The sequence below is a fragment of the Parasteatoda tepidariorum genome, chromosome 1, assembly GCF_982258835.1.
Source record: "Parasteatoda tepidariorum strain Cologne lab strain chromosome 1, Ptep-v5.0, whole genome shotgun sequence".
NCBI classification, from domain to species: Eukaryota; Metazoa; Arthropoda; class Arachnida; order Araneae; family Theridiidae; genus Parasteatoda; species Parasteatoda tepidariorum.
Window position 1 is genome coordinate 87,698,425 of NC_141755.1, and position 26,682 is coordinate 87,725,106.

A 26,682-nucleotide genomic window follows, 5' to 3' on the forward strand; every position below is an offset into this window, starting at 1 on the left:
GTATTATAAGCTTACCTTTCCTCTTGCTTTCATCTCGGACACGTGTGAACTCTAAATCTGGTTCATTAAAACCATTGTTTTTAGAAATTATCTTTATGATTTTTTGTCAAGCGATCTCTCATATTTCATTACAAACATTCCCTCAAATTAGACATTCTTAATAACTTGAGTTCTTCAAAACCTGTTAGCTGGAAAGTACTTCTTAACTTCCTTCTTGTTCTTTTTCCATCTGGGCCCATGAAAGAGCTAAATCTGGATAATTAAAAAAAAAACATTTTTTTGAAAATATTTTGGTAAGTTTTTCCTAAGATTCTTCGCACATTTTTTTCTTCTAAACAATCACTCTCACCATTTGTCCTTAATACATTGAAATCATTCAAAATCAACCACTGAAAAGTTAGTAGCTCATTTCCTCTCTGGGATCTATGTAATTGTGAGATCTTGTAATATGAAAAAAATATTATTCAGGTTTAAATATCTTAAGGATTTCTTTTCAAGCGATCTCTCATATCTTATTTATTTCTTCAACTGGTCATTATATCTATATAATATTTTTACTACGTAAATAAAAAAAACGCGAAATTTGTGATTACTCTCACCAGATATTATTAATAACTTGAGTTCTTCAAAAACCATTAGCTGAAGAGTAATTTTTAACTTCTTGCTTGTTCTTTTTCCATCTGGGGCCCATGTAAGAGCTAAATCTGGGTAATTAAAAAAACATTTTTCCGAAAATATTTTGGTCAGTTCTTCCTAAGATTCTTCTCATATCTTTTTTCTTCCAAACAACCAGTTTCACCATCTGTTCTTAATGTACTTAAATCATTCAAAATCAACCACCGAAAAGTTAATAAAATCGCCCTTGCTCTTTTCTTCTCTATGACCTACATAATTGTGAAATCTTGTTGTATGAAAAAAATATTATTCAGGTATTAATATTTTGAAGATTTCTTTTCAAGTACTCTCTTATATCTTACCTATTTCTTCATCTGTCCATATATATATTTTTTACTATGTAAATTCCAAAATATAAAACGAAAAATTTGTGATCCCTCCAACCAGATATTCTTAATAACTTGTTATTAATATTCTTAATAATCTTCAACAATCGCTAGCTGACCAATAATTTTTGTACTATTATTTGTTCTTTTTCCATTTGGGGAACAAGTAAGATTTAAATCTAGATAATTAAAAAGCCGATTTTCCCAGAATATTTTGATGTTTTCTATTCAAGCTTCTTCACATCTTTCTTCTCTAAACAATAACTCTATTTGTACCTAGTATATGGAATTCATTGGCAATCAACTACAGAAAAGTAAATAGAATCCTTCTTGGTCTTTTCTTCTCCGAGACTTACGTAATTTTGAAATCTTGTTAAATGAAAAAGTATTATTTTAGAAAAATATCTTAAGGATTTTTTTTTCTAGGATTCCCTCATATTTCTGATTCATCTTATTTAATCTCATCGAGTGGCCATTATGTTCCTTTTTCATTCGGGCTCTTGTAAGATTTAAATCTCTATTCTCTTTCAGGTTAAGAAAAAACGATTATCCCTATGAAGAGAACTTGTTTGCATCTAAGGCCAGACTAAATGAAAGCAAAGCTCCAAGTACGAGTGAAAATCAACATCGCTAACTCTTGAAACGTCGTAGCGCAGCCATCTTTTTGATTATAAAAAACTGCGCGAATAAAATTTCTGTTCGACAAGTTTAATTTTTGAAAACTTTCACATTGTATTTTAAGCATAATTATATAATTTGATATCCAAATAAAACAGAACTATCAGCAGTCGCGGGTGATTACTAAAAATCCTCTGCCGCAATGTTTTTTTCTTAATTTGTAGCAGAGTATAGGTAATTTAAAAAAAAATATTTTGAAATATTTTGATGTTTTTTTCCAAAGCTTCTTCTCAGATTTTTTTCTAAGCAATAACTCGCCCTATTTGTTTCTATTGTATTGAAATCATTGAAAACTGAAAAGTAAATAGAATTCTCCTTCCACTTTTTCTTTTTCCCTGGGACTTGTATAATTGCGAAATCCTGTTAAATGTAAAAATATTATTTAGGTAAAAATATCTTAAAAATTTCTTTTCAAGCAATCTAGTTAATAATGAAAAACATATTTTTGAAAAAATATCTTGATATTTTCTTCCCCAGCTGCTTCTCCTATTTTTTCTAACCAATCTCTACAACCATTTATTCCTAATATCTTAAAGTCATTCACAATCAGTTATTTATTGAAAAGTAAGTATAATCCTCCTAGCTCTATTCCCCTCTGGTGTAAATATTACATTATTTTGAATATTAAAAAAGAAGTAATATTTAGGTAAAATTTGTTTGTTTTTTTTTTTGTTTGTTTTTTTTACTTGCAATCTCTTATCTTATTTAAATTATTCAATTAGCCATTATTTAAATTTTTTAACTATAAAATATTTAAATTATTAAAATATAAAATTATACTATAAAAATATACTATAAAATATTAAAATATTTAAATTTTAACAATAAAATATTAAATTATTTAAATTTTTTAACTCTAAAATTAACTTTCTAAAATTAGCTGCGTTGGATTAATTTTCGAGATAATTTGCTTCCACCATTCCATCTCCATTTTTAGTAGTTTGCGGAGTTCCATTCGCAATAATCTTCTTCGTTTTCCTCCTCCTTCGTTAACCTTAAGCCAATCCTGACTTCATCGTCTGGCACTGTCCACTCGTAGTCATCAAAATCTTTCCAGTTCCTCTCAAAACCAGCCATGTCATAGTGGATTTCGGGAAATTTCTCTTTTGATACTTTCTCCAACCAGTGTCCAGTTCCTTCCTTGATTTGCACACCTCTATCTTCCCTACATGACAAACGTGGCTTTGGGTCCTTTTTTTCTTGATCTTCATTGAAAAAATCGAGTTCGTCATCTTCTTCGTAAGGATACCATCCGTCGTCTTTGGTCTGGATCCACTCCCATATGAGCTGGAACTTCTTGGTGTTGTAACTAGATTCTTCACACCATCCATAGTCATCGGTATGATGGCCTGGATACCAAACTTCCGGAGGCTTGACTACGAGATAGACATTGCCCACTCCGTCGTATTCTTCGAGGAATCGGGCCTGCACGCGATCTTCCTTACAGTCAGGCCGCTGTTTCATCTCTTCTTCATCAACACTCCAAACATCAGCATCTTTCACTTCTTCATTCAAAATCAGCACCTGTCTCTCTTCCTTCTTCCCTTTCTTTCCTCCGCGTCCGAAGCTATGAAAAGTGAAGAAACATTTTTTCAATAATTAGTTAATAATAATATAATATAATAATTTATGTAATAATAATAATTTATGTATAACAATGTACACATAATAACTTAATAATAATAATAAATTTATAAGTAGAAAACGTGAAATATGATGTATTTTATTTTTACTGTACAAATGCTTCCGTTGTTGTTGTTGACGTATGCCTGTTAAGGTAGAGGGGTGCGATTGTTCGTGTTTTCCAGTGGCGCCATCAATGGCCAAGAATTCGACTTCTGCCACACCCATACGTCACGCCTGTTTATAGGGCAAATCCATTCATACATTCCTTCATTCATCCACAGATCGTAATTTAGACCTGAATCAGAGGACGATCAATCTCCAATTCAGTACCCCCAGAGGTATTGATTTGTTAAGGCAACATGGAGGACATTGCGACTCGACAGATTTAACGTACATCAGTCACCATTTTATTACACGGGGAATCTTCTTCCGGCGGAATTCGAACCCCCGAACTCTCGGACATGGGACCAGCGCCCTACCGATCAGACTATCCCGGCACCAGAAGTGCTTTCGTGATAATATATTGTAAATAATTTATCAAAGGTATCATGTAAATTTACTCAATAAGAATAAGAAAGTTTCTGTAAAAAGCGAGGGAAAGTATCTATCTGATCAGACACATCGCTGTTTGTTCGGAATACCGGAATACAGAAAAATATATTTACATTTTTAGTGCATCTAAAACTATGTTTGTAAATGTAAATAATTTGTAACGACTTCACTGAAAAAAATTTGGTGTATAGTTACCACCATTTCTTGGTGTTGAGGTAAACTGAGTTTTTGTATAGTATAGTGCAGGCAATCAATTTTTTTTTATTTACTTTTGCACTATTCTAGTTTTATTTATTTATTCCTTTTTTTTTTTTTTGTTTACTGATAGCACATGTTTCCATGTGTATTCGAAAGGTGCATGTGCATTATGGTTTCATTGAAAAAACATATTATTTTAAAAAAATAATTACATTTTAAGTCACTTAAGTACTTTTTCATTTTGCCAGGGTGAGCTAATTCTGTTACTCAATTTATTAATTTAGCTTTCTCCCAACAGTAAAAAAATTGGAGGAAAAAAAATATGAATTTGCATACACCAGGTGAATTTTTATTGCCAACTTTATTTCTTGTGTGGCGAAATGGAAAAGTACCATAATATATTTGCTCTAATTCTTTATGTTAATTATTTGTCTTTATGTCAATTATTTGTCATATTATTTTGCCAATTTATATAGATTTTGGCTCAATAACTACAGTTTTGTACTTATCCATGTTTGTAATAGTTCCATTTTTTTTAGAAAAAGTAACTGACTTTTTGAAGATTACAAAAAAAATTCAGTTTGAGAATTTTACATCCTATTCGTTTGTCATCTCCTAGACTAACTTTCTAATATTTGGGTTTGTCAGATGAAAATAGATGCTTTGAGATTAACCTAACTTAATTACAACTCTATTTTTAAAAAAAGAAACAGTGATACATAGCAAAGAAATTTGACTACCAATTCGAATTTGGCGATTACACTCGTAGAGTACCTATAAACTAAGTTTCAAATATTTAAGGTGCTTACTTCGTTATTTCCTCAATTAAATACTATACAGAGTAAACAATTTATCATTCAATATTTATATCTCTAATACTAAACAGTCACCAAGTACCAGTCAATTTCGTAATTTATCTCTCATTTCTTTCTTACTTAAGTATTTAAACCTAAATCTAAGATTTTTTTTAAATCTATTACAACAGTCTAAGGTTTGTCAGAAGTTTATTTTAGATGTTTTAAATCAAAATATGAACTAAGCAAAAACATTAAACAGTAATTATAATGTAGATGAATATAGTTTGTTTCTTCCAAATTGGTTACAAAGCAAGTTAAAAAATGAAATTTTAATAAATGAAACGAAAATTTAATAAATAATTAAGCTAACCTTTTTTTAGTTATTATAATTGTGAGTAATCCGCGTGATACCAATTATTTAAATAAAAGTAAAACTAAACATTCACTTAAGCAGGGTAGAATTTATTTTAGTACTTTTAAATGATATATTAGTATTTCATTTTGGAAGTTTTAGTTACCATCCATTTATAAACACAAAATAAACGTTTTTGGAATGTTTAAGTACTTGCTTGAATATTTTTGCGTAAGTTATAAACATAAAAGAAACTATATTTAATTAAAAGGGCAAATAATTCTACATTTGAGAACCTGGTAGTATTCAAAAAATATTACACGTAATTAAGAACAGACAGTGAGATTTATTATTTTATGCATTCAGTCTTTGAAAATACATTATAAATGTTTGTTTTTTATTAACTATTTTAAAACGACTAATAATTAAAATAGAAACACTGAATTTTTAAAATATAAGTTAAATATGATTAATTTAGTTTGATTACCAATAGCTCTAAACATTAGTTAATCTTAGCTATATATTCTTTACTTACATTTTCTTTATAGCTTTGAACATCGTTGATTTTAAAGTTTGTTGAAACAGTACAACATACGTACAAGAGTTTTCAAGTAGATATGATTTAAAGACGTTTTCTTTTTAAGTACATATGCACTAATGCTGAACAGTGATTTGCTTAAATTTGGACCAATAAAAATGTTTGTCAGATAATTTTCAATATAATTGTTTCGAATGTTTGGAAGACAGGATTTAATTAAATGTTATTTTTTAATGAAAAATGTATATTTAATAAAGAAATAATGAATTATATATGCACTAAAAACAAAATTAAGTTGGCGGAAAATAAAAGTAATGTGAAAACAAATTTCGTTAGGAAAATTCACAAAACTCTAAAATTCGCATGAAATAAAATTCCATTAACTTTTTCCTATTTTTTCGTAGTAGTTATGCAGTATCATTGAATTATTATTTAGTAATATTTATGCAGTATTCTTGAATTATAATTTAGTACTTTTTTTCCTTTTCAGTAGTATTTATGCAGTATTATTTAATAGTATTATTGAGCTCAATTTGTTCAAAGGAAAATCTGAAAAATAGAGTGCCAATAAACTGTAAATCTAGCACATGGTTGTTATAGTAAAGACATTTAAATAAAAATATTTTGAATCAATAACTGTAATCAAGGCAACTCTGTAATAGCTAGTGTACGTGTAAATGAAATCTTAAATATGCAAAACAATGAAGAATTTTGTAGAAATGGATCCAATACAAAATGAAAGAGTTAAGCTATAAAAAAAATTAAACATTTCAATAATTAGTTAATAATAATTTAATATAATAGTTTATGCATGATAATTTATATGCAATAATTTATCTATAGTAATTTATATGTAATAATTTATATATGATAATTTATATATAATAATTTATGTATAACGAAATATATATAATAATTTATAAGTAATAATAAATTTACAATTTGAAAACGTGAAATATAATGCATTTAATATTTCTGGACTAATGTTTTCGTAAGTAAATCCTTTATCAAAAGAATCATATAAATTTTCATGAAGTAAAAAAAAAGGTTCTGTAAAAACGAATGCGAGTATCAATCTTATCAGGAACATAGCTAGCTGTTAGTTCGGAATGTTGAACCTATGTCGAAAAAGTGAATAGATTTGACTTTACCCACTGCCATGGAATGGGATTCTAGTTACTAAGAAAAAAAAAACAATACATTTAATTCCTAAAAAAATGTTCCTTCAGAGAAATGTATTGAGAAAACTGATGTTTTTCCTGTAACTTTTGTCAACGTAAATCCAGACTACATGCTTTAGAACAAGATCTTACATAATTTAACAAAGATTCCTGCTTTTCTTTTTGTTTACCCTTACAAAAATTTTAAACTGAGTACATGAAACTAAAGGTAGTGTTTGACTCAAAAATTGGGCCCTCATTGGAGATAAAACCAGTTTTTCGATCTTACAAAAAGTAAAGCTCATTTCCCAACATCATGAGGTCCACTTTCAATGGATCCCGTCCCACGTCGATATCCACGGCAACGAGTTGGCTGACACTCTTGCAAAGAAGGGACTAGACCATCCAGTCCCCTCCACCTCAGAGCTTACATACCTTGAACTTTTTGCAAGGCAAAAGGCCCAGAATAAACAAAAGTGGCTGCTTCCACCTATTCACTATTGGTATAAAGCAAAAAGACCAGGACTCTCTCTATCTCTCCCTGGTGACAGGCAAACCAACACCTGCCTATCCCGACTGGCCAGTGGACACCTGAAAAGTTTCACATTTTCTGCAAATCAAAAGATCTTTCCTCTTTGCCCTAAATGCCAACAAAACCAGGCATCACCTGAGCACATCTTGATCTGTTTAGGGCTGGACTGGAACGATATTCATTCCTCTCCCATTCTGGTTTCGGATTTTCTCAATGTTAACGGATTCATTGATCTGGTCTGACCCCGTCAGACCAGATGGGAATTAGCAACAACAACAACAACAAAGGTAGTGTTTGATTAGACATTGATCAAAATATGGTTAAAACATAAAACAAATAACGATTTTGAAAATCAGTTTTTTATTAGGATCAGATTTATCATAAAGCATGGATTGCTGTAAGATATTTAACCAAAGGTTAAACAAGTCAGTGATAATTTTTAAAAAAATGCTGATGTGAGATAAGAAATATGGTGGAGACGTAACTGCTATCTTTACTGCAAATATGCACAAATTTTACATATTCGTTACTAGAATAGTAAATAAATTATGTATCTATTGCCTCTCAAACTATATTTGTTAAGGTAATTAATTTGTAACTACACTGTAAAGCATTTGGGTGTATAATTTTCACCATTTTTGGTGCTGAGATAAACTAAATATTTTTTACTGTGCATCCAATAAAATATTTTCTCTTTTATTTACATTTTCACTATTATAGTTTTATTTATTTATTTATTTATTTATTCGTTTCTTTTACTTTTGTTTGCTTTTTGACAACTCATTTTTTCATGTGCATACGAATCAATTTATGACTTAATTGCAAAAACAAACCTTTTAAGAAACAGGCACATTTTTAAATATACATATTCACTAATTCTTTTTTTTTTATAACCGTCGTTGAACAGCCGACCCAATTTTATGGGTTTACGACTACTAATGTTCAAGTCCGTAGTCTTGTAATTTTGAACCCACTCCTGAAGACAAGGGAACTCCTGGATCGAGTATTGGGAGAAATTTGCCTTCGTGGAGGACTTTTTGATGGAACCAACTCGTATTTGCGTTACATAGAGAAGAAAACCACAAAAATCTCCCACGTTTAGCCTGGTGTCAAGGGGATTCTAACCCATGATTCGTCTATGAATTAGGATATTTCACATCACACTGTGGTAGGTGCAAGTCGGATGCGGAATTCGGTTCGACTGGGATTCGAACCCGGTTCGCCGCATTGGAAGGCGAACGCTCTATTCCCTGAAATATCGCGGCTCTCACTAATTCTTTCAAACAACATTAAACTGGATAAAATTCAAACTGGGTAATTACAAGTCTGTACTTAAAACTATATTTAGTTTAACGCCAAAAATGGTAGTTTATATTTTTACGGTATGTCAAGCATTTTTAATTAATAACATTTAGAACCTTGGGTACTTGGTGTTTAGTGATTTTAGATATAATGAAAAATAAAAATGTTTAAATTTTGCCAGGATTGTAATAGATTCTTGTTTTTGTTCTTTTTCGGGAAAAGGCAACTGACTCCTTTTGCAGATTACAAAACAAATCAGTTATCCTATCCGTTAGTCAAAATTTAAAAGAATAGTTATCCAAAAATTTTAAATCCTATTCGTTTGCAATCTCTCAGACTAACTATCCACACAAATTTTAGTTTATCCTATAAAAACAAATGCTATCAATGTAGCTTAGTTTAATTATAACCCAGTTTAAAGAAACAAACAGTGATAAAATATAAAAATTTTGATTGCCAATCTGATTTGGTGGCTATACGCGTAAGTTTCCTAGAATCTAAATTCCAAATTTTTAACGTAATTATCTCTTTACTATATCAATTAAATATTACTGAGAGAAAACATTTTATAAGTCAATATTTTTATTTCTACGACCAAGTATTGCATGAATTATCAGTACCAGTCACCAAGTACCAGTCCATTTCGAAATTTATCTCTGATTTCTTCCTTACTTAAGTGTTTAACACAAAATCCAAATAGTTCTATCGTGTTACAATAGTCTAAGGTTTGTCAGAAGTTTATTTTGTGAATAGAAGTTTATACATTAAATCAAAATATGAACTTTACAAACACCATCCAGTAATTTTAATGTGAGTGAATATCGTTTGTTTCTTCCATTACAAGCGCATATTCAGTAAGCTATTTTGATAAACGTAAAGATAATTAAAGACAGGATTTAGCTAACCTTTTTTTTATTATTCTAATTTTGCGAAATCCGCGCAAATTCTTTATATAAAAAAAATGAAAGTAAACATTCACTTAAGCAGGATAAAATTTATCGTAGTATTTTTAAACGAACTTTTAATATATCACTTTATAAACATTGCTTACCATCTATTTCAAAGCACAAAATAAACGTTATTAGTTTGCTCAAGCTCTTACGGGAGTATTTTTAGTACGTAAGTTATGAATATCAATGAAACTATACTTAATAAAAATAGAAAATCATTCTACATTTGAAAACCTGATAACATTAAAAAAACAACGACATGTAATTTAAAACAGACCGTGAGCTTTATTATTTTATGCACTCACTCTTTTAAAATGTTTTTTAAATGTTTGCTTTTATTTCATAACTGCTACAAAATGAAATAGAAATACTGAATTTTTAAATTTAGACTTCAAACATTGGCGCTTATAACATTTGTTAAATACGATTAATTTAGTTTGTTTGACCTTATCTATGAAATTTTAATTAGTTTTAACAACGCTTATTTTTAAATTACTTACAGTTTCTTTATCGCCTTGAACATAGTTGTTTTTAAAGCTTGTGGAAACAGTACAACATACGCACAAGAGATTTCAAATAGAAATGATTTAATGTACAGTTTTAAGTGAGACGTTTTCTTTTTAAGTGCATACGCACTAATGCTGGACAGTCATTCGCTTAAATTTGGATCAATAAAAAATGTTTGTTGGGTAATTTTCAATATCATTGTTTAGAAAGTTTGAAAGGCTGGATTTAATTAAATATATTTTAAATAAAAAATGTATATTTAAAAAAGAAATTATGAGTTACATATACTTTAAATATAAAATTAAGTTTGCCGAAAATAAAAGCAATATGAAGCTGATAGTAAGTTTGACTAAGAAAGTTCATAAATCTCGACGAAAATGTCTTTGCATTTTGTTGTATTGATGTGGCAAAAACGAGATTCTTAATCTATTCGGTCTACTGAAAACATATTATTTAAAAAATAATTCATTATTTTCTTCTTTATGTACTTAATTTATGTTTAACCTGTTACTTAATTTATGTAGGAAAGTGGTCTGAATTTCTGAAGGAGAAAGAAATGCATATTGCCAATAAAATGACGCGTACCAAGAAATTATTTACTTAAAATTTTGATTTCAAAGATCGCATTTTAGCTGTATGTTGGGTAGTTCTAGACATTTTCATAAGAAAAGAATAAGACAAAAAAAATCGTTTAATAAAGCAGAATTTATAATTTAAACTTAAAATAAGATATCCATTACATATTATGACAATAACTTGCTAAAAATGCACCACAAAGCAGTTCAAAATCATTTTGCCATCATATTTTTTTTTTCAAAAAAGCCATGGCAACTCCTCCATGGCCATGGCTTTGAACCTCCCTTAGCCCAACGTGACACTCCACTCACCTACCAACTCTGTCTTTTCATTTGTTTCGAAGAAAGCATCAACACTTTTATGCACTTATTTTTTTTAAATAATTAAAGAAATAACCACTTTAGATGCGCCATTTTCTTAATCCGCCTTCCCCTTTGTAAAAATGTATTTAGTTTTACTTAACAATAAAATTTACAGCAATTATAAATCAGTTTTTTTTTGCACTTTATAAAACATTTAAGAATATCTACATTTACATTTTACATTTGCAATTGTGGGCACTCTTTGAGCGCAGTGGTTTTAGATGCAATAAAAAATAAAATATTTATAATATGTAAAATGTTGACCATGCCTCTTGTAATAGAATCTTTTTTTGAGAAAAAGCAAACGACTTTTTGAAGATGACAAAAAAAAAATTAAGTTTGATAATTTGATATCCTACTTGTTTGTCAATCTTAGACTAACCTTCCATATATATATATACAGTGGAGCATTATTTATACGACGCCAAAGGGGCCACCGTAAAACGTCGTAGAAATGATAACGTCGTGTAATCGATTTTTACTTCTAAAACTGGAACTAACTCTGTTTTCAGTTCATTTTAATGTTTAACGTGTTGATTTACATAAATTTCTAAATTAGACGAAGCAAAACAAGCAAATAACCAAAGAAGAAAAATCACAGTGAGCAATTTGAATATGTGTTACTTTTATTTATTTACTTATTATTTTTTATACTATACATATATAACTATATATATAGCTAATATAGCTAGGTGTTGTGCGAGTAACCAAATTTAATTATGGCTGTATTTTAAAGAAAGGAGCAGTTATAAATTATAAACAAATTTGATTGCCATTTTAATTTGGCGATTACCTAAGTTACCTAGAATCTAAATTTTAGATTTTTAAGGTTTTTATGTCTTTAACACATCATTTAAATATGCAGGAAAAAAGTTTTATAAATTTATATTTATGTCTCTAATATTGAACAGTTTCCAAGTACCGGTGCATTTCGTAATTTCTTTCTTCAAGTGTTTACACTAAATCTGATTTTTTTTTCTAAATCTATTAAAACAGTCTAAGGTTCGTCAGAAGTTTAATTTAGGTGTTTTAAATTAAAATATAAACTTAACAAACATCAACTAGGAACAACTAAGGTATGAATGAATATAATTTGTTTCCTCCAAAATGGATACAAACGCAAATTTAATAAGCTATTTTAATAAAGACAATCAAATGCATGATTAAGCTAACATTTGATTTTTATAATTGAGAGAAATCCAAGCGAAGGTTATTTAAAATGAAAATAAACATTCACTTAAGCAGTGTATAATTTATAACAGGACTTTTAAATGACATTTTAATATCACTTTAAAAAATTTATTTACCTTCCATTTCTAGATGCAAAAAAAACGCTTTTAGTTTATGTAAACTCTTGAATGAACAGTTTCGTACGTATATTATGAATGTAAACGAAATTATATTAAATTAAAAAGACAAATCATTCTACATTTGAGAACCTAATAATATTAAAAAATATCACACATAATTGAAAACAGACCGAGAGATTATTAATCCTTTAAAATATTTTTTTAATGTTTGTTTTTATTCAGAATTTCATAACTGCTCATAATTGAAATAGAAGCACTACTGATTTTTTAAATCTATGCTTTCAAAAATTGACTCTTGTAATGTAAGTTAAATATGAATAATTTAGTTTGTTTAACATAAGATATAAATTTCAATTTATATTAACAACGTTTATTTTTTTAATTACTCACATTTTCTTTATCGCCTTGAACAACATCGTTTTTTTTTCTAATTTTTTGAAACAGTACAATATAAGCACAAGAGATTTCAAGTAGAAATAATGTAAAGATCTTTTCCTTTTAAGTACACATGCACTAATGCTGGACAGTGATTCGCTTAATTTTGGACCAATAAAAAATTTTTGCTAGATATTTTTCAATATCATTTAGTTTAGAAAGCTCGAAAGGCAGGATTTAATAAAATATTTTTATAAAGAAATGTATCAATTAAATTAACTTTAATACAAAACTAAGTTTTAAGAAAATAAAAGTAATATGAAGTTGATAGTAAGTTTTGCTAGCAAAATTTATGAAACTAGAGAATTAAAAGCTTCGTTTAACGGAAGAAATTATTAAATAGGTATTTTAACAAGCATTTTCAAATCATTTCAATGTTTACTAGATAATTTTCCATATCATTTAGTTTAGAAAGCTCGAAAGGCAGGATTTAATAAAATATTTTTTTAAGGAAATGTATCAATTAAATTAACTATAATACAAAACTAAGTTTTCAGAAAATAAAACCACTATGAAGTCGAGAGTAAATTTGGTTAGGAAAATTTATAAAACTAGAGAATTAAAAGTTTCGTTTAACGGAAGAAATTATTAAATAGATATTTTAACAAGCATTTTCAAATCGTTTAAATTTTCAAACTTAAAAGTATGCTGATAATATGTTGGAAATTATGAACTATTCTACATAGTTTTTAGTTCGAGTAAAAGAGCTCCCTATTGGTTAAAAAGTTGATTTTCTCAAATTCTTTGAAATATTATTGATGCTTTTTTTACCAAACACTTTTAAATTTATAAAGCATTGAAAAGAATACACTTAGGATGTAAGAAAAGACATGAATTAATAATAAGTAACAAAGAAACGTGTGCATCCTTCGTAAAATTCTAGTTTTTTTCTTACGACTTTTTTTATTTATTTTTTTTGTTTTGAAACTCTTTGAAAAACTGATCTGCTCTGAATTATAAGAGGGCTTTACTTGTATTGTTTACCTCTTCTAAATGAACTAGATTCCCCTTACCATAGTTACAGAAAAAAATTGTTTTGCAGCATTTTATAGATGAAATCATCATCAGTACTTCCATTAACGTGATCAATCATGAAGAAATATAAACAAATAATAAAGCATTTCGCCTACAGCATACCTCATAACTATCGAAGTTTAACGAAACGAAATTCCATTAACTATTTGATATTTCTTTTTAACTTCCTTAATAGTTTTTATGCCAAATGAGTTACAGAGAAGAATAAATTTTAAAAAATATGTTGATCTTCTACATGGCTGTTAGTCAAAATATTTTGAATCAATAACTGTAATCAAGGCAACGCTGTAATGACTAGTTGCCCAAAAATATGTATATTTAGATGAAATCTTAAACATGCAAAGTAATGAAGACAATCAAATACAAAATTTCATCCATCAATACAAAATTTCAAAATGCGTACACTCAATAAAGAGTATTGTATTATTCACAGATTTAAGCATTTCCCAAAAATTCACTAACACGTTGAACGCCACGCTAATTTTACAAGGCTTGCCCGTCTGGCCAAACGGTAAATAACTACAAACTAAATTTGCAAATATTAGACCCATTTTGCTAGTTTTTTAAAAGGTGTAGCATGACATATCTGAAAAAGGTGGTGATTTATATAAGCCTACGAATTGTTTAGAAATAGTGGTGGATAAAAATCTACTCAATTGAATTTATTAAACCAGAAATCTCAACTAATAACCTACCACTTGAAAATATTTATTCGCTGTCCGGAGCAAGTTGGCATCTCTGTATATATAAATAAAACTATTTTTGTGCGTTCTGTATTGCATTAATTTCTTCAAATCATTCTAGTAACGATACTGATAAAAAAAAAATTAAAAGCATTAAAAATTTACTAGAATTATGTGTTTCTAATAATCTTGGCTTCGCCGGTGACCGGTGACCCCCATGGCATTCAGCGTGTTCATCATCTTTTGACGTCAATAATAACTAAGCAATTTACTTATGGCTCCAAAAACGGAATTGTACCGTAACAGCACCTTAACTTAGACGAAGAATAAATAGCACTTCACTGCAGTTGTCTTAGGACTGATAGAACCAACAAACTTTCTAGCTTATAACTATATTTTGAATTACTACATTACGATGCTATTTCCGGCTCTAGCAAATAATAAATTTAACTTTTCCTTGTACGTTTAATATGGATCAAGTCGCGATCAAAATCGGTAGCACTAAATGATTTCATTTGTATTTTTACTGCTATACTAAATTCGAAATAGTATTTAAAGTATTGTAAGAAGAGTAATTAAGAAATTTGAAAGAAGAAGGAAAGAAATGGAAAACATTTAAAAAGATCACTACTCGAGGTTCAAAAAAAATATATTTCCCATGAAACCTGGAGAAGATTAAACACTAGAGGATACGTATCAACTAAATCACGATTAATAACCAAGTCACAATAAACTCTCGATGATTTCTTTGAGAATTATTAAATTTTTAATATACTGGCCGCACTACAGGCCGAACGAATGCACCAACATTTTATACTATTTTATAACCGTCGTTGAACAGCTGGTCCAATCTTGAGCTTACGACTACTAATCAAAGCTTAACTCCGTCCTGCCCCCGTCAGGGGGCATCTTTACAATTGACGAGCTCTACATTTCATGTAATGCATTAATTGTATCTCACTGTTAACAATTTTCTGTATGCTAATAGTATTATTATTAATATTTATTTATTTTTTATACATATTTATTTATTTATTTATTTTTATCTTGTAACCTTCGCAAATACTGTATTTGTATTCTTCAGAAATGATTTTCGAATTTTCGATTAATTTATTGCTCATAATTTTGTCAAATTTTCTAACTATTCTTATTTTGAATTTCTTCTTGTTTGCGGTTTTTTTTTACGGCTGCCTCGCCATAACTCTTCTTTTTGAAATTGAATCTGTTTTCATGGGCTTTCGACAAATTCTGGTACTTTTCATCATCACACTATGTTTGTTACTTTTTTTCAATGTTTTTTTATTTATTTTTTTTTAATTGATGCCTCGTCTATTATATTTGAACACTCCTAAATTCTACTTTCTGAATAACTACTATTGTTAATTCTAAGATTTCACTAAATTCTTTGAGGCCTTCTGGAGTAGCTTAAGCCCATCCCGCCCCCGTAAGGGGGCATCCGGGGGCACTCCGAAAGTTCGAAGTGAGCGTAACAGTTCAATGACATGAGCAAACATATTCAAAATTTTCAAATTAGAGTTTTAACAAATAGGTGGAATATTAAATATGAAATCCAGAAAACGGTGCTACTTAGAAATAAACTAAGGAAACAATACAAAGAAAATAAACAGTAACAATCAGAAGAGATATTGATGTCGCATCTTCAGTAGGGGTGCAAAGTTAATAAAAGGAAACAATTTCACATGGAAAATAAAGGATGTTTGTAACTCAGAATATAATTATGGCTGGCACAACAGTACTAAAGTTATCAAATTCCAGTAATTATTATTATTATTTTTTTTTAAACAGAAAGGACATATATATACCATATATAAAAACTCTAGGAACACAAGTGATTAAAATTTTCAAAATGAGGAATCACATAAGGGCAGAGATTGACAAAGCATGAGACTAAAGCTCCAAAAAAAACATTTGAAGAGAAAATTCAAGTAATAATCAAACCATAACAGGTAAGTTAATAAGCCGTGATTTAGGTGTATTTTTCCTAACAAGAGGCAGCAAAAGGCCATCAGGATTCAGGGAGGTGCCTTGTTACTAAACAATTTTCTTATTATTTCCTCAATTCCCTTTTTTATTTTAGGGTTTGACCAATGCTGCTTTATAAACTCGTAGGTGGTTTTTGAATGAAAAAATTTCTCTCTAATGTGCTTAAAATTTGTACACTGGATTAAAATATGTTCCCAATCCTCAACAAGCTGACAGGTACTGCACAGCTGAGCTCCCCCAAAAAACCTGGCTTGATGTTGTCCATGACAGCCGTGATTAGTTAGGAATTGATTTAAAAAGAAATTCCCCATGATTTTCCTCGTTTGAACTTTCGGGAGGAGCTCGAATGTGTGCCTTCCCTTTGTGAAGCTGTCACTCCATCTCTCCTGCCATTCAATCAATTTTTCGCGTTCCAAAGTTTTTCTTGCAGTCCGCCTGCTAGGATCTTCAAACAGGTCGACCGTTGATCTCTCACAGGCTAATTTGGCTAACCTATCAGCTTCTTCGTTGCCCTTATGGCCTTCATGTGCTTTTATCCAATGTAAAGCGATATTGTTTGTGAATTCTTGTTTTATTAAGTGGACTAAATACTCTTTAGAGTTGCTGCTTTCCAAAGCTTGCAGGCTAGACAGGGAATCCGTATAAATTGAGATATTGTCTGTAATTCTTTGTTCCTTAAGCCAACGAATCGACTGGAGAATGGCCCATAATTCAGCCTTAAACACGGAAACGTGATCAGAGATGCGAAAGGTTTTTCTTTCAACAGGTTCTCCCTCCAGATAGGCCACGAAAGCGCATCCTGTCTTAAACTCATTGTTAACTAATATTTTTGATCCATCTGTAAATAATTCTAGTTCTTTATAAGTAGGTAAATGCAGTTGATATTTAAGTAAAATTTCTTCAGCCGGATGATAAATATAAGGTGTAGGTATTGGTTTATAGATTATATGTTCTTCTTCATGTTGAAAAATATTATTAAGTTGAGCTTCTATGTTTACTGCCATATCTAGAGGAATTGTTCCAGCAAGTACTTGGAGAGAGTCAGTAGATGCAGTCTTGTATGCCTTAGTGATAGATAGTAAAGAAGTTCTTTCCATTTTTTTCAATCTATTAATGATTCTTACCTTTTTCAATCTATTAATGATTATTTTTTCAATCTATTAATGATGCATTCGTAAAAACGGGAGTTCGAATACAGCCAGCCGGTAAATGGTGACTGGTGCACGGTAAATCTGTCGAGTCACAAAGTCCTCCATGCTCCCACATCAAATTATACCTCTGGGGGTACTGGATAGGAGATTAATCGATCACAATTGCAATCTGTAGATGAATGAAGGGATGTATGAATGGGTCCTCCCTATAAACGGGTCTGACGTATGGATGTGGCTGAAGTCAAATTCCTGGCCATAAATAGTGCCGCTGAAAAACAAAAATAATTAAAAATGCACCCATTGCCTTAATGGCCTGCGTCAACAACTACAACTCAACATATTTTTTTTTCGATATTCCAATTTGCTCGAAAGTTTTTGCAATTTTAAGAACTTTTCTCGCAATTTTTTTTCCTGCAGCACATTGCTTTTCATTTTGCTCCTCTAACTTCTTAAAATTTAAATACTTGAAATTAAGAAGGTGTGTAAAAATATGCACGGAGTTAAGATTCGATTATAAGAACGAGAACTGATAGATATTGCAGCAAAAAAATACCCATGTTGGTCGATAATTCGCTGAAATAAAACAACAGAGTTGAAATATGATGTGCTGTTAGGACTGTTTCGAATTATAGATTTAACGAGAGCTTTTTTCTAAAAAAAAGATTTTAAAGTTATTGTAATTTTAAGTAGTTATTTTTTTTTCTGTATTTTTACCCATCGGCAAAGTGGGTCTTGGTCTGGAATTGATGGCGTCCACTCACTTTTAAACTGTGTTCGAGAGTAATAGTAAACAGTGCGCCGTCATTGCATGCGTTGATATGGCTACCACTGCTGTTTTTATTCTTATTTTTTAACTAGCAGGCATTTTTAATGTATTTACATAATAATAATTTAAACTATTTTTATATTCTTTTAATTATTAACGTATAATTACTGGCTTGACGGTGATTTCAATATAAATATAAATGCTGAAGATGGAAAAGTATTTTGTGACTGCTTGAAACACGTACATAGGCAGGATTTAAAAACCAATCCGTGGACAAAAATCAATTGAGACGATTTGCAACCCACGATTTGGAAATGTTGTGTCGTTTAGCGAAATCAGTCTAAGGCTCCTATACTCTAATGCAGGGGCTTTAAGTCAGTCCAGAAAAAAAAGCGTTTGACCAATGGGTAGCCAGTGATCGTAGAAAGGCGATCTCAACTTTTTTTTTAATTTTCTTTTTTTTTTTCTTCTTTAAATTATAATAATTATTCATCCAATATTGTAAAAAACTCTATCACAATTTTCATTTCACAAGCTGGAGCTCGACTTGATGTCGCTATATATCGTTAATAAGTAAAATAGTATCGTTAATAAGTAATCGTTAATAAGCGATCTCAAATTTTTTTTAATTTTCTTTTTTTTTTTTCTTTAAATTATAATAATTATTCATCCAATATTGTAAAAAACTCTATCGCAATTTTCATTTCACAAGCTGGAGCTCGACTTGATGTCGCTATATATCGTTAATAAGTAAAATAGTATCGTTAATAAGTAATCGTTAATAAGCGATCTCAAATTTTTTTTAATTTTCTTTTTTTTTCTTCTTTAAATTATAATAATTATTCATCCAATATTGTAAAAAACTCTATCGCAATTTTCATTTCATAAGCTGGAGCTCGACTTGATGTCGCTATATATCGTTAATAAGTAAAATAGTATCGTTAATAAGTAATCGTTAATAAGCGATCTCAAATTTTTTTTAATTTTCTTTTTTTTTTCTTCTTTAAATTATAATAATTATTCATCCAATATTGTAAAAAACTCTATCGCAATTTTCATTTCACAAGCTGGAGCTCGACTTGATGTCGCTATATATCGTTAATAAGTAAAATAAATTTCCATTTATGACTGTGCTTATTGGGTCGCATATTCAGTATTCCCAATTTTATTTCTGTCGCAGTGGACTGATAATAAAAACACTGTTCCCAGTAGAGCACCGAAGTCAGGCATCACTGGCTTCAGTCAATAAGCGGGTGGGTGACCACTTTGATCAGCCAGCGTAGGGACCGAGGGTGTGCGGTATCGATCCTCGTTAAATTATTCTACTGTAAAGTGCTCGACTTCGCGAGCAGGTCGTTGGGCTACCAAAGCAGGGGAGCCATCCCCTCTGCAAAGGATCAACATTGTCATTGCCTGTCTTCGGATCATCCTCGGGAATGTTTCCCAGACAGTGGCCAATATCTCATTGTGCAGCTCTAGTGAGACGTAAATAAAGTACCTACTTACCAACCCGCTTTTTTTTTAATTGCCGTAGATTATTTTTCAATTACCGTTTATTATTTTGCAATTACAGATATCCCTTCATTTCGTAACGATTAAAATATAAATAAAATGTGCTTACATAAAATTATAATAATTACATATTTTATATACAAAATGGACTTCTTTTTATCGACACCTAAAAAAAAACTTATAAGTAGATCATGGGGGAAAATGGTTTATGTCCATAAGAGCTGATTCTGAAGGGGGGAGGGGAACGAACTTTCGCTCGGGCTAAAGCTGAACATAGCACGGCTTGTAATTAATTAGCCATAACTCTCGAGGAGGACGGGGGTGTTGGTTTTCCCTATTATTGATTTGCCAAAATTTACTCATCCTCAAAATGCAACAGATGGTAATCTAATCGTATTTTTTTGTAAAAAATGGACACAAACCTCTTTCCTCTTCATCTTCAATGATGAATGAAAAGCTGGTGGCTGGTGAGCGAAGCGAACGGAAGATGAGCCCCATAGTTTAAAAAATAATAATAATAAATGGTAGAGAGATTCTACAAATTTTGGGACTCAGCTAAAATAACTATCGCAATCTGAAATTACGTAAGACTCTTAAAAAAATAATTTTTCTAGCAATTGTATTTTCTGAAAGCATGCAACAAATAATAAAATAAATAAATAACTAAATCAATAAAAAATGAGACGAACTTTAAAAAAAAATTTCTTTATATTTTGAAAGTCAATTTTTGTTAAAAACTTGAAAAATTATTAAAATTCAACAAATTTTTTGATATTTTCTATAGTTGATAAAATTTAGGACAATGCTAAATACTTCATTCGATTTGTACCAAAATAAATAAATAAGTAAATAGTTTTTGACAGCTCATGAAAAATCTTTAGAATCGCCTTTGATAAGTTTTTTATCGATACAAAATGTATCAAATAAAAAAAAAATTTCAATTAATAACACTAATTTAAATCACGCATAAGTATATAACAAACAATTAGAAAATAAAAATCTGAGAGTTTGAAAACTTTATTTTAAAACATTAGAAATGACTAGCAGTTTATTAAGCGTCTTTCATTAACAATATATGGTCAGTTATTGAAAGCAGATCATTTTGCAAAACAAATTTGTTGACGCTATGAAGATTAGAGAGTGTACATTGTCAAAACAAATATGTTTATCAATCGATTATGATTATGCTCGATCTCGAACATGCATAGTCCTCCTGTTATTAATGATTAAACTTTTTATATTTCTTATTTTTCAACTTGTAATGATGACCAGCGTATTATTTTACCGGTATTCCAATTAAAGAATAAAATTAAAATTTTTTTCTCCAGTTTCCTGCCAGATTTAGCTTACAACACCATATCATTCTTATATTTTGCGCAAGTATTATGCCAGTAAAGTTTAGCCTATTTATTTCGATATTCAATCTAGTCACATTGGCGATATTTTAGTAACCGCAAAATAAATAAAAAATAGCATATTTATAAATGAATGAATAACTAATTAAAAGAATAGGTAATTCATTTAATGAATACACCTTAACGAAAAAAATAAGCCAGTATCATCACTGGCGTCAATTACAGATTGTAAATTTTTAATGGCTCCCAAAAACGAATAAGTACCGATTTATTTTTCTGTACAGTATCTGTTTTTTTTCCCTTCGTTTCCTATACCTCTTTTCTCTTCCTATATTCTCAAAATAGTGTTTTGAGAAACTTATTACGGTCGGCTATCATTAAATTTTGAATATTTTATTTTTTTCCTAACTGATGAAAGATTACTGCAATCTAGCACATACCATTTAAATTATTTTAAAAGAATTGTTGGTCAACTTTCTATGAATAACAATAAATTTTAAGTGGCATTAACAACAAATTTTAAGTGTCATTTTTAAAACATTTAAATTTTCAAATTAAAAAAAAACTGTTAGATATCGTATCAGTAAATAACTCCACAACGTTTTGTGAGCAATGATTTTAATTAGAATGATAAGGGGTTAATAAGCAATTTTTTATAAATGGCAAGAAAAATGAATTCAAGAATTCAGGTGTTTTTAAATCAAAATATGAACTTTACAAACATCGGCTAGTAATTATAATATGGATGAATATAGTTTGTTTATTCTGAAATGGTAACGAATACAAATTTAGAAAGTTGTATTGAAAATTGTTGAGAAATTTAAATACATGATAAAACTAACCTATTTTTAATCTTATAATTGTGAGGAATTCGAGTGAAACATTAATTTTAAAAAAAAATGAAAATGAACATTCATTTAAGCAGGATAGAATTTATAACAGTATTTTTAAGTGACATTTTAATGCATCACTTTACAAATTTTATTTACCATACATTTATAAACACCGAAATAAACGCTTTTAGTTTATTTTATATTTTGAGAGAATATTTTCATACGTATGAATATAAACGAAACTATTCTTAATAAATATGGCAAATCATTCTACATTTGGGAACCTGATAATATTAAAAATACATAACATGTAGTTGAAAACAGACAGTTGGATTTATTATTTAATGTATTCTACTATTTTATTACTATTTTAAAACTGCCAATAATTGAAATAGAAGCACTTATTTTTTAAATTTATGCTTTAAAAACTGACGCTTGTAATATAAGTTAAGTATGAATAATTTAGCTTGTTTAACATTAGCTATAAATTTTAATTTATATTAAAATCTTTAATTTTTTAAAATACTTACATTTTCTTTATCGTCTTGAACATCTTGTTTTTAAGGTCTGTTGAAACTGTACAACATGCACACAAGAGATTTCAAACAGAAATGATTGAAAGACGTTTTCCCTTTAAGTACATACGCACTAATGCTGGACAGTGATTTGCTTGATTTTGGACCAATAAAAAATGTTTGTAGCATAATTTTCAACATCATTGTTTAGTCAGTTTGGGATGTAAGATTTAATAAAATGTTTTTTAATAAAAAAATGCATATTTAAAAATAAAATTAATTTTATAAGTTATTTTTAATTGAAAACTCTTCATTATATAAAACTTTAAAACGGACAAATTTGTGAGAAATGCAAATTTACGAAATTATAAAATTATAATAAATAACCAAAAAAATGCTCAATTTCAAAAAAAATTTGGAAAACAATTTAACTAATGCTTTCACAAAAGTCTACATTTCATTCAAAATTCAAATTTTTTTTTTTTTGCTATGTATTTTGCTACTACTTAAAGTACTGATTTGCTCTAAACTGGACTTGCCAAATTAACTACCCCCACAAAAGGTACATATTTATTCACATACTTGAAGCAACAGGATTTAACAGTGCAAAAATCAATACATATTCCTATATTTATATTACATTATATTTTCGTTTCGCAGTATTTTTGCGGTATCCTCTAGTATCAGTATCTTATTTATGATGGTTTATATTCACCAGCACCGAAATTATTAAAATTGCCAAATGAGAAAATTGCAATTTAAACTACTCAATGAAAAACACAATGTACTAAGAAAAAAATATTTAATCAAGAAGGACATAATATTTTTGATTATTTTCCTTTAACTGGTTGGAGTAAATTTATTTTATCATCATCATTTGTGTTTTTGTTCATTTGGGAAAAAAAAGAGGAATGTCTATTCTGTTTTGTGTTAACAAAATTTGCTAAATTTTCTTTAACCCGGCCATAAGAAAATTACCAAAATATTTCTGTTACGTTGCTTTTTGTTTTACTATCTATAAGCACAACATCTATAAGACTTAAAAACTTGAAACTACCAAGTGTATAGAAAAGTGTACAGGAATTATAATGGAACAAAAAAATGATTATTCAATAATTAGTTCAAGAATTATTATCTGTTAAGCTAGTGTAAAATATACCATACGGACCGATCTATAGCCAGCAGGTATGCAACTACAGAATTAAAATTTGACACGTCGAAAGGGCCATATATATTTATATATGAATTTAACACAATTTATTTTAAATTTCAAATTTGTTTGAAAGTTATTGCAGTTTTAAGTGCTTTTTCTTTTGCTAATATTTTTTGATTGATTTTTGTTTTGCGTTACATTTCGCAATGCTGATCAAACGCTATAACTCTATAAGACTATGCTCAAACTCTATTACTTGAAATTGCGAAGGTGTGTAAAAAAATGTAGAAATTGGTGGAATTAAAAAAATATATACTATTTGATTATTAGATCGAGAATTATTAACTTTAAAACTTAGTTTACAATCTGTTGTCGGCTGATATCAACCATGCTGGCCAATCAGCTGTCAGCTGAAACCCAACAACAGAGATGACATTTTAAAAACTGATTATACTATTTTAAATTATAACTTAATTCGATTTCTTAATGTAGAAAAATATTGAAGTTGCTTCGACGAAAAATTTAAGTTAAAGAAATAAATAACACTTTGCAACATTTAATCTTATATTCTAAATTTTAAAAGAAAGGAGTTTTAATAGTAAATAAATGTAATTAATATTTCTTCATTTTGACGAAGTTTTTTTCATCAGTTGACGAAGTTTTTTATTACTAACCTCTGATTATTCGTAATTTATGACATATTTAATACTGATTATACTATTTTGAGTTACAACTTTCATTCGTTTTTTTAATGTAAAAAAATATTGAAGTTGCTTTGACGAAAAATTTAAGTTAAAGAAATAAATAACACTTTGCAACATTTAATCTTATATTCTAAATTTTAAAAGAAAGGCGTTTTAATAATAAATAACTGTAAAAAATATTTCTTCATTTTGACGAAGTTTTTTTCATCAGTTGACAAAGTTTTTTATAACTAAACTCTAATTATTCGTAATTTATGACAGATTTAATACTGATTATACTATTTTGAGTTATAACTTTAATTCGTTTTTTTAATGTAGAAAAATATTGAAGTTGCTTCGACGAAAAATTTAAGTTAAAGAAATAAATAACACTTTACAACATTTAATCTTATATTCTAAATTTTAAAAGAAAGGCGTTTTAATCATAAATAAATGTAAATAATAACTCTTCATTTTGACGAAGTTTTTTTCATCAGTTGACGAAGTTTTTAATTATTAACCTCTAATTATTCGTCATTTATGACAGATTTAATACTGATTATACTATTTTGAGTTATAACTTTAATTCGTTTTCTTAATGTAGAAAAATATTGAAGTTGCTTCGACTAAAAATTTGCGTTAAGGAAATAAATAGCACTTTGCAACATTTAATCTTATATTCTAAATTTTAAAAGAAAGGCGTTTTAATAATAAATAAATGTAAATAATATTTCTTCATTTTGAAGAAGATTTTTTGGCCCGTTGACGAAGTTTTTTATAATTAACCTCTAATTATTCGTAATATATGACATATTTAAAAAAAACATCTATCGCACGAAATTTCCTTTTTCTGAATTAAGAAAATTTTAGTATTCATAAAGTAAAATTATGAAAGTTGCACCTATTATTTTTATTAAGAAATTACACCCTTTACGACATATTTCATCAAGTATTCGATATATAGTTGAGTAAATAAAATGTAATAGAAAAATACATAATTAATATTACCAGGCAATTCCATCAGCTTCGACAGAATTTAATTGATTTTTAGCTCGCACAGCTACCATATGATAAAAGTTATGTAAAATTTTGTAAAAAATATAAGCTCATCTCGTCGAATGTTTTAAAACTATCTGAAAACAGCAGCAAACGATTTCAGTCGGCAGAAATTGTTTCAATTGGCTATCTGGAGCACGTGACTAAAAGCAACCGATTTCACAGGAAAAAGTGATTTAATTCAAAAATTGCTGTAAAGATTACAGCAATTTTCTACGGTGTATGGTTTTAATTAAAATATAAAAAAATGACTTACATGATTTATAGGTAAAAGTCTTTAATATGGTGATTTTACAATTTTTATGTTCTTGCAGAAAACAAGGAAAATGACATAAAAATGAAATTTTCTAATAAGAAATCGCGATGAATTTGACAGTGATTTGCTTGATTTTGGACCAATAAAAAATGTTTGTAGCATAATTTTCAACATCATTGTTTAGTCAGTTTGGGATGTAAGATTTAATAAAATGTTTTTTAATAAAAAAATGCATATTTAAAAATAAAATTAATTTTATAAGTTATTTTTAATTGAAAACTCTTCATTATATAAAACTTTAAAACGGACAAATTTGTGAGAAATGCAAATTTACGAAATTATAAAATTATAATAAATAACCAAAAAAATGCTCAATTTCAAAAAAAATTTGGAAAACAATTTAACTAATGCTTTCACAAAAGTCTACATTTCATTCAAAATTCAAATTTTTTTTTTTTTTGCTATGTATTTTGCTACTACTTAAAGTACTGATTTGCTCTAAACTGGACTTGCCAAATTAACTACCCCCACAAAAGGTACATATTTATTCACATACTTGAAGCAACAGGATTTAACAGTGCAAAAATCAATACATATTCCTATATTTATATTACATTATATTTTCGTTTCGCAGTATTTTTGCGGTATCCTCTAGTATCAGTATCTTATTTATGATGGTTTATATTCACCAGCACCGAAATTATTAAAATTGCCAAATGAGAAAATTGCAATTTAAACTACTCAATGAAAAACACAATGTACTAAGAAAAAAATATTTAATCAAGAAGGACATAATATTTTTGA

The 26,682-nt window shown here is 28.8% G+C and overlaps 2 protein-coding genes across 2 annotated transcripts; both read right to left on the reverse strand.

The window, feature by feature from the left end:
- Window positions 1-1,948: 1,948 nt before the first annotated feature.
- Window positions 1,949-10,276, reverse strand: LOC107446513 (uncharacterized). The gene is made up of 2 exons (XM_016061188.4): window positions 10,187-10,276; window positions 1,949-3,246 (listed from the first exon to the last, which is right to left on the reverse strand). Exons 1-2 carry the CDS (start codon window positions 10,207-10,209, stop codon window positions 2,613-2,615), a joined length of 657 nt encoding a protein of 218 aa, XP_015916674.3. The 5' UTR covers window positions 10,210-10,276; the 3' UTR covers window positions 1,949-2,612.
- Window positions 10,277-12,556: 2,280 nt separating this feature from the next.
- LOC147816598 (uncharacterized) lies at window positions 12,557-17,695 on the reverse strand. The gene is made up of 2 exons (XM_087156969.1): window positions 16,813-17,695; window positions 12,557-12,570 (listed from the first exon to the last, which is right to left on the reverse strand). The coding sequence occupies exons 1-2, from the start codon at window positions 17,693-17,695 to the stop codon at window positions 12,557-12,559; spliced, it is 897 nt and encodes a 298-aa protein (XP_087013095.1).
- Between the last annotated feature and the right edge of the window lie 8,987 nt (window positions 17,696-26,682).

Coding starts and splice junctions, on each gene's coding strand:
- LOC107446513 (XM_016061188.4), bottom strand. CDS start 10,209: ATGTTCAAGGCGATAAAGAAACT. Junction 3,247..10,186: donor TTCAAGGCGATAAAGAAACT/GTAAGTAATTTA, acceptor CACTTTTCATAG/CTTCGGACGCGGAGGAAAGA.
- LOC147816598 (XM_087156969.1), bottom strand. CDS start 17,695: ATGGAAAGAACTTCTTTACTATCTATCACTAAGGCATACAAGACTGCA.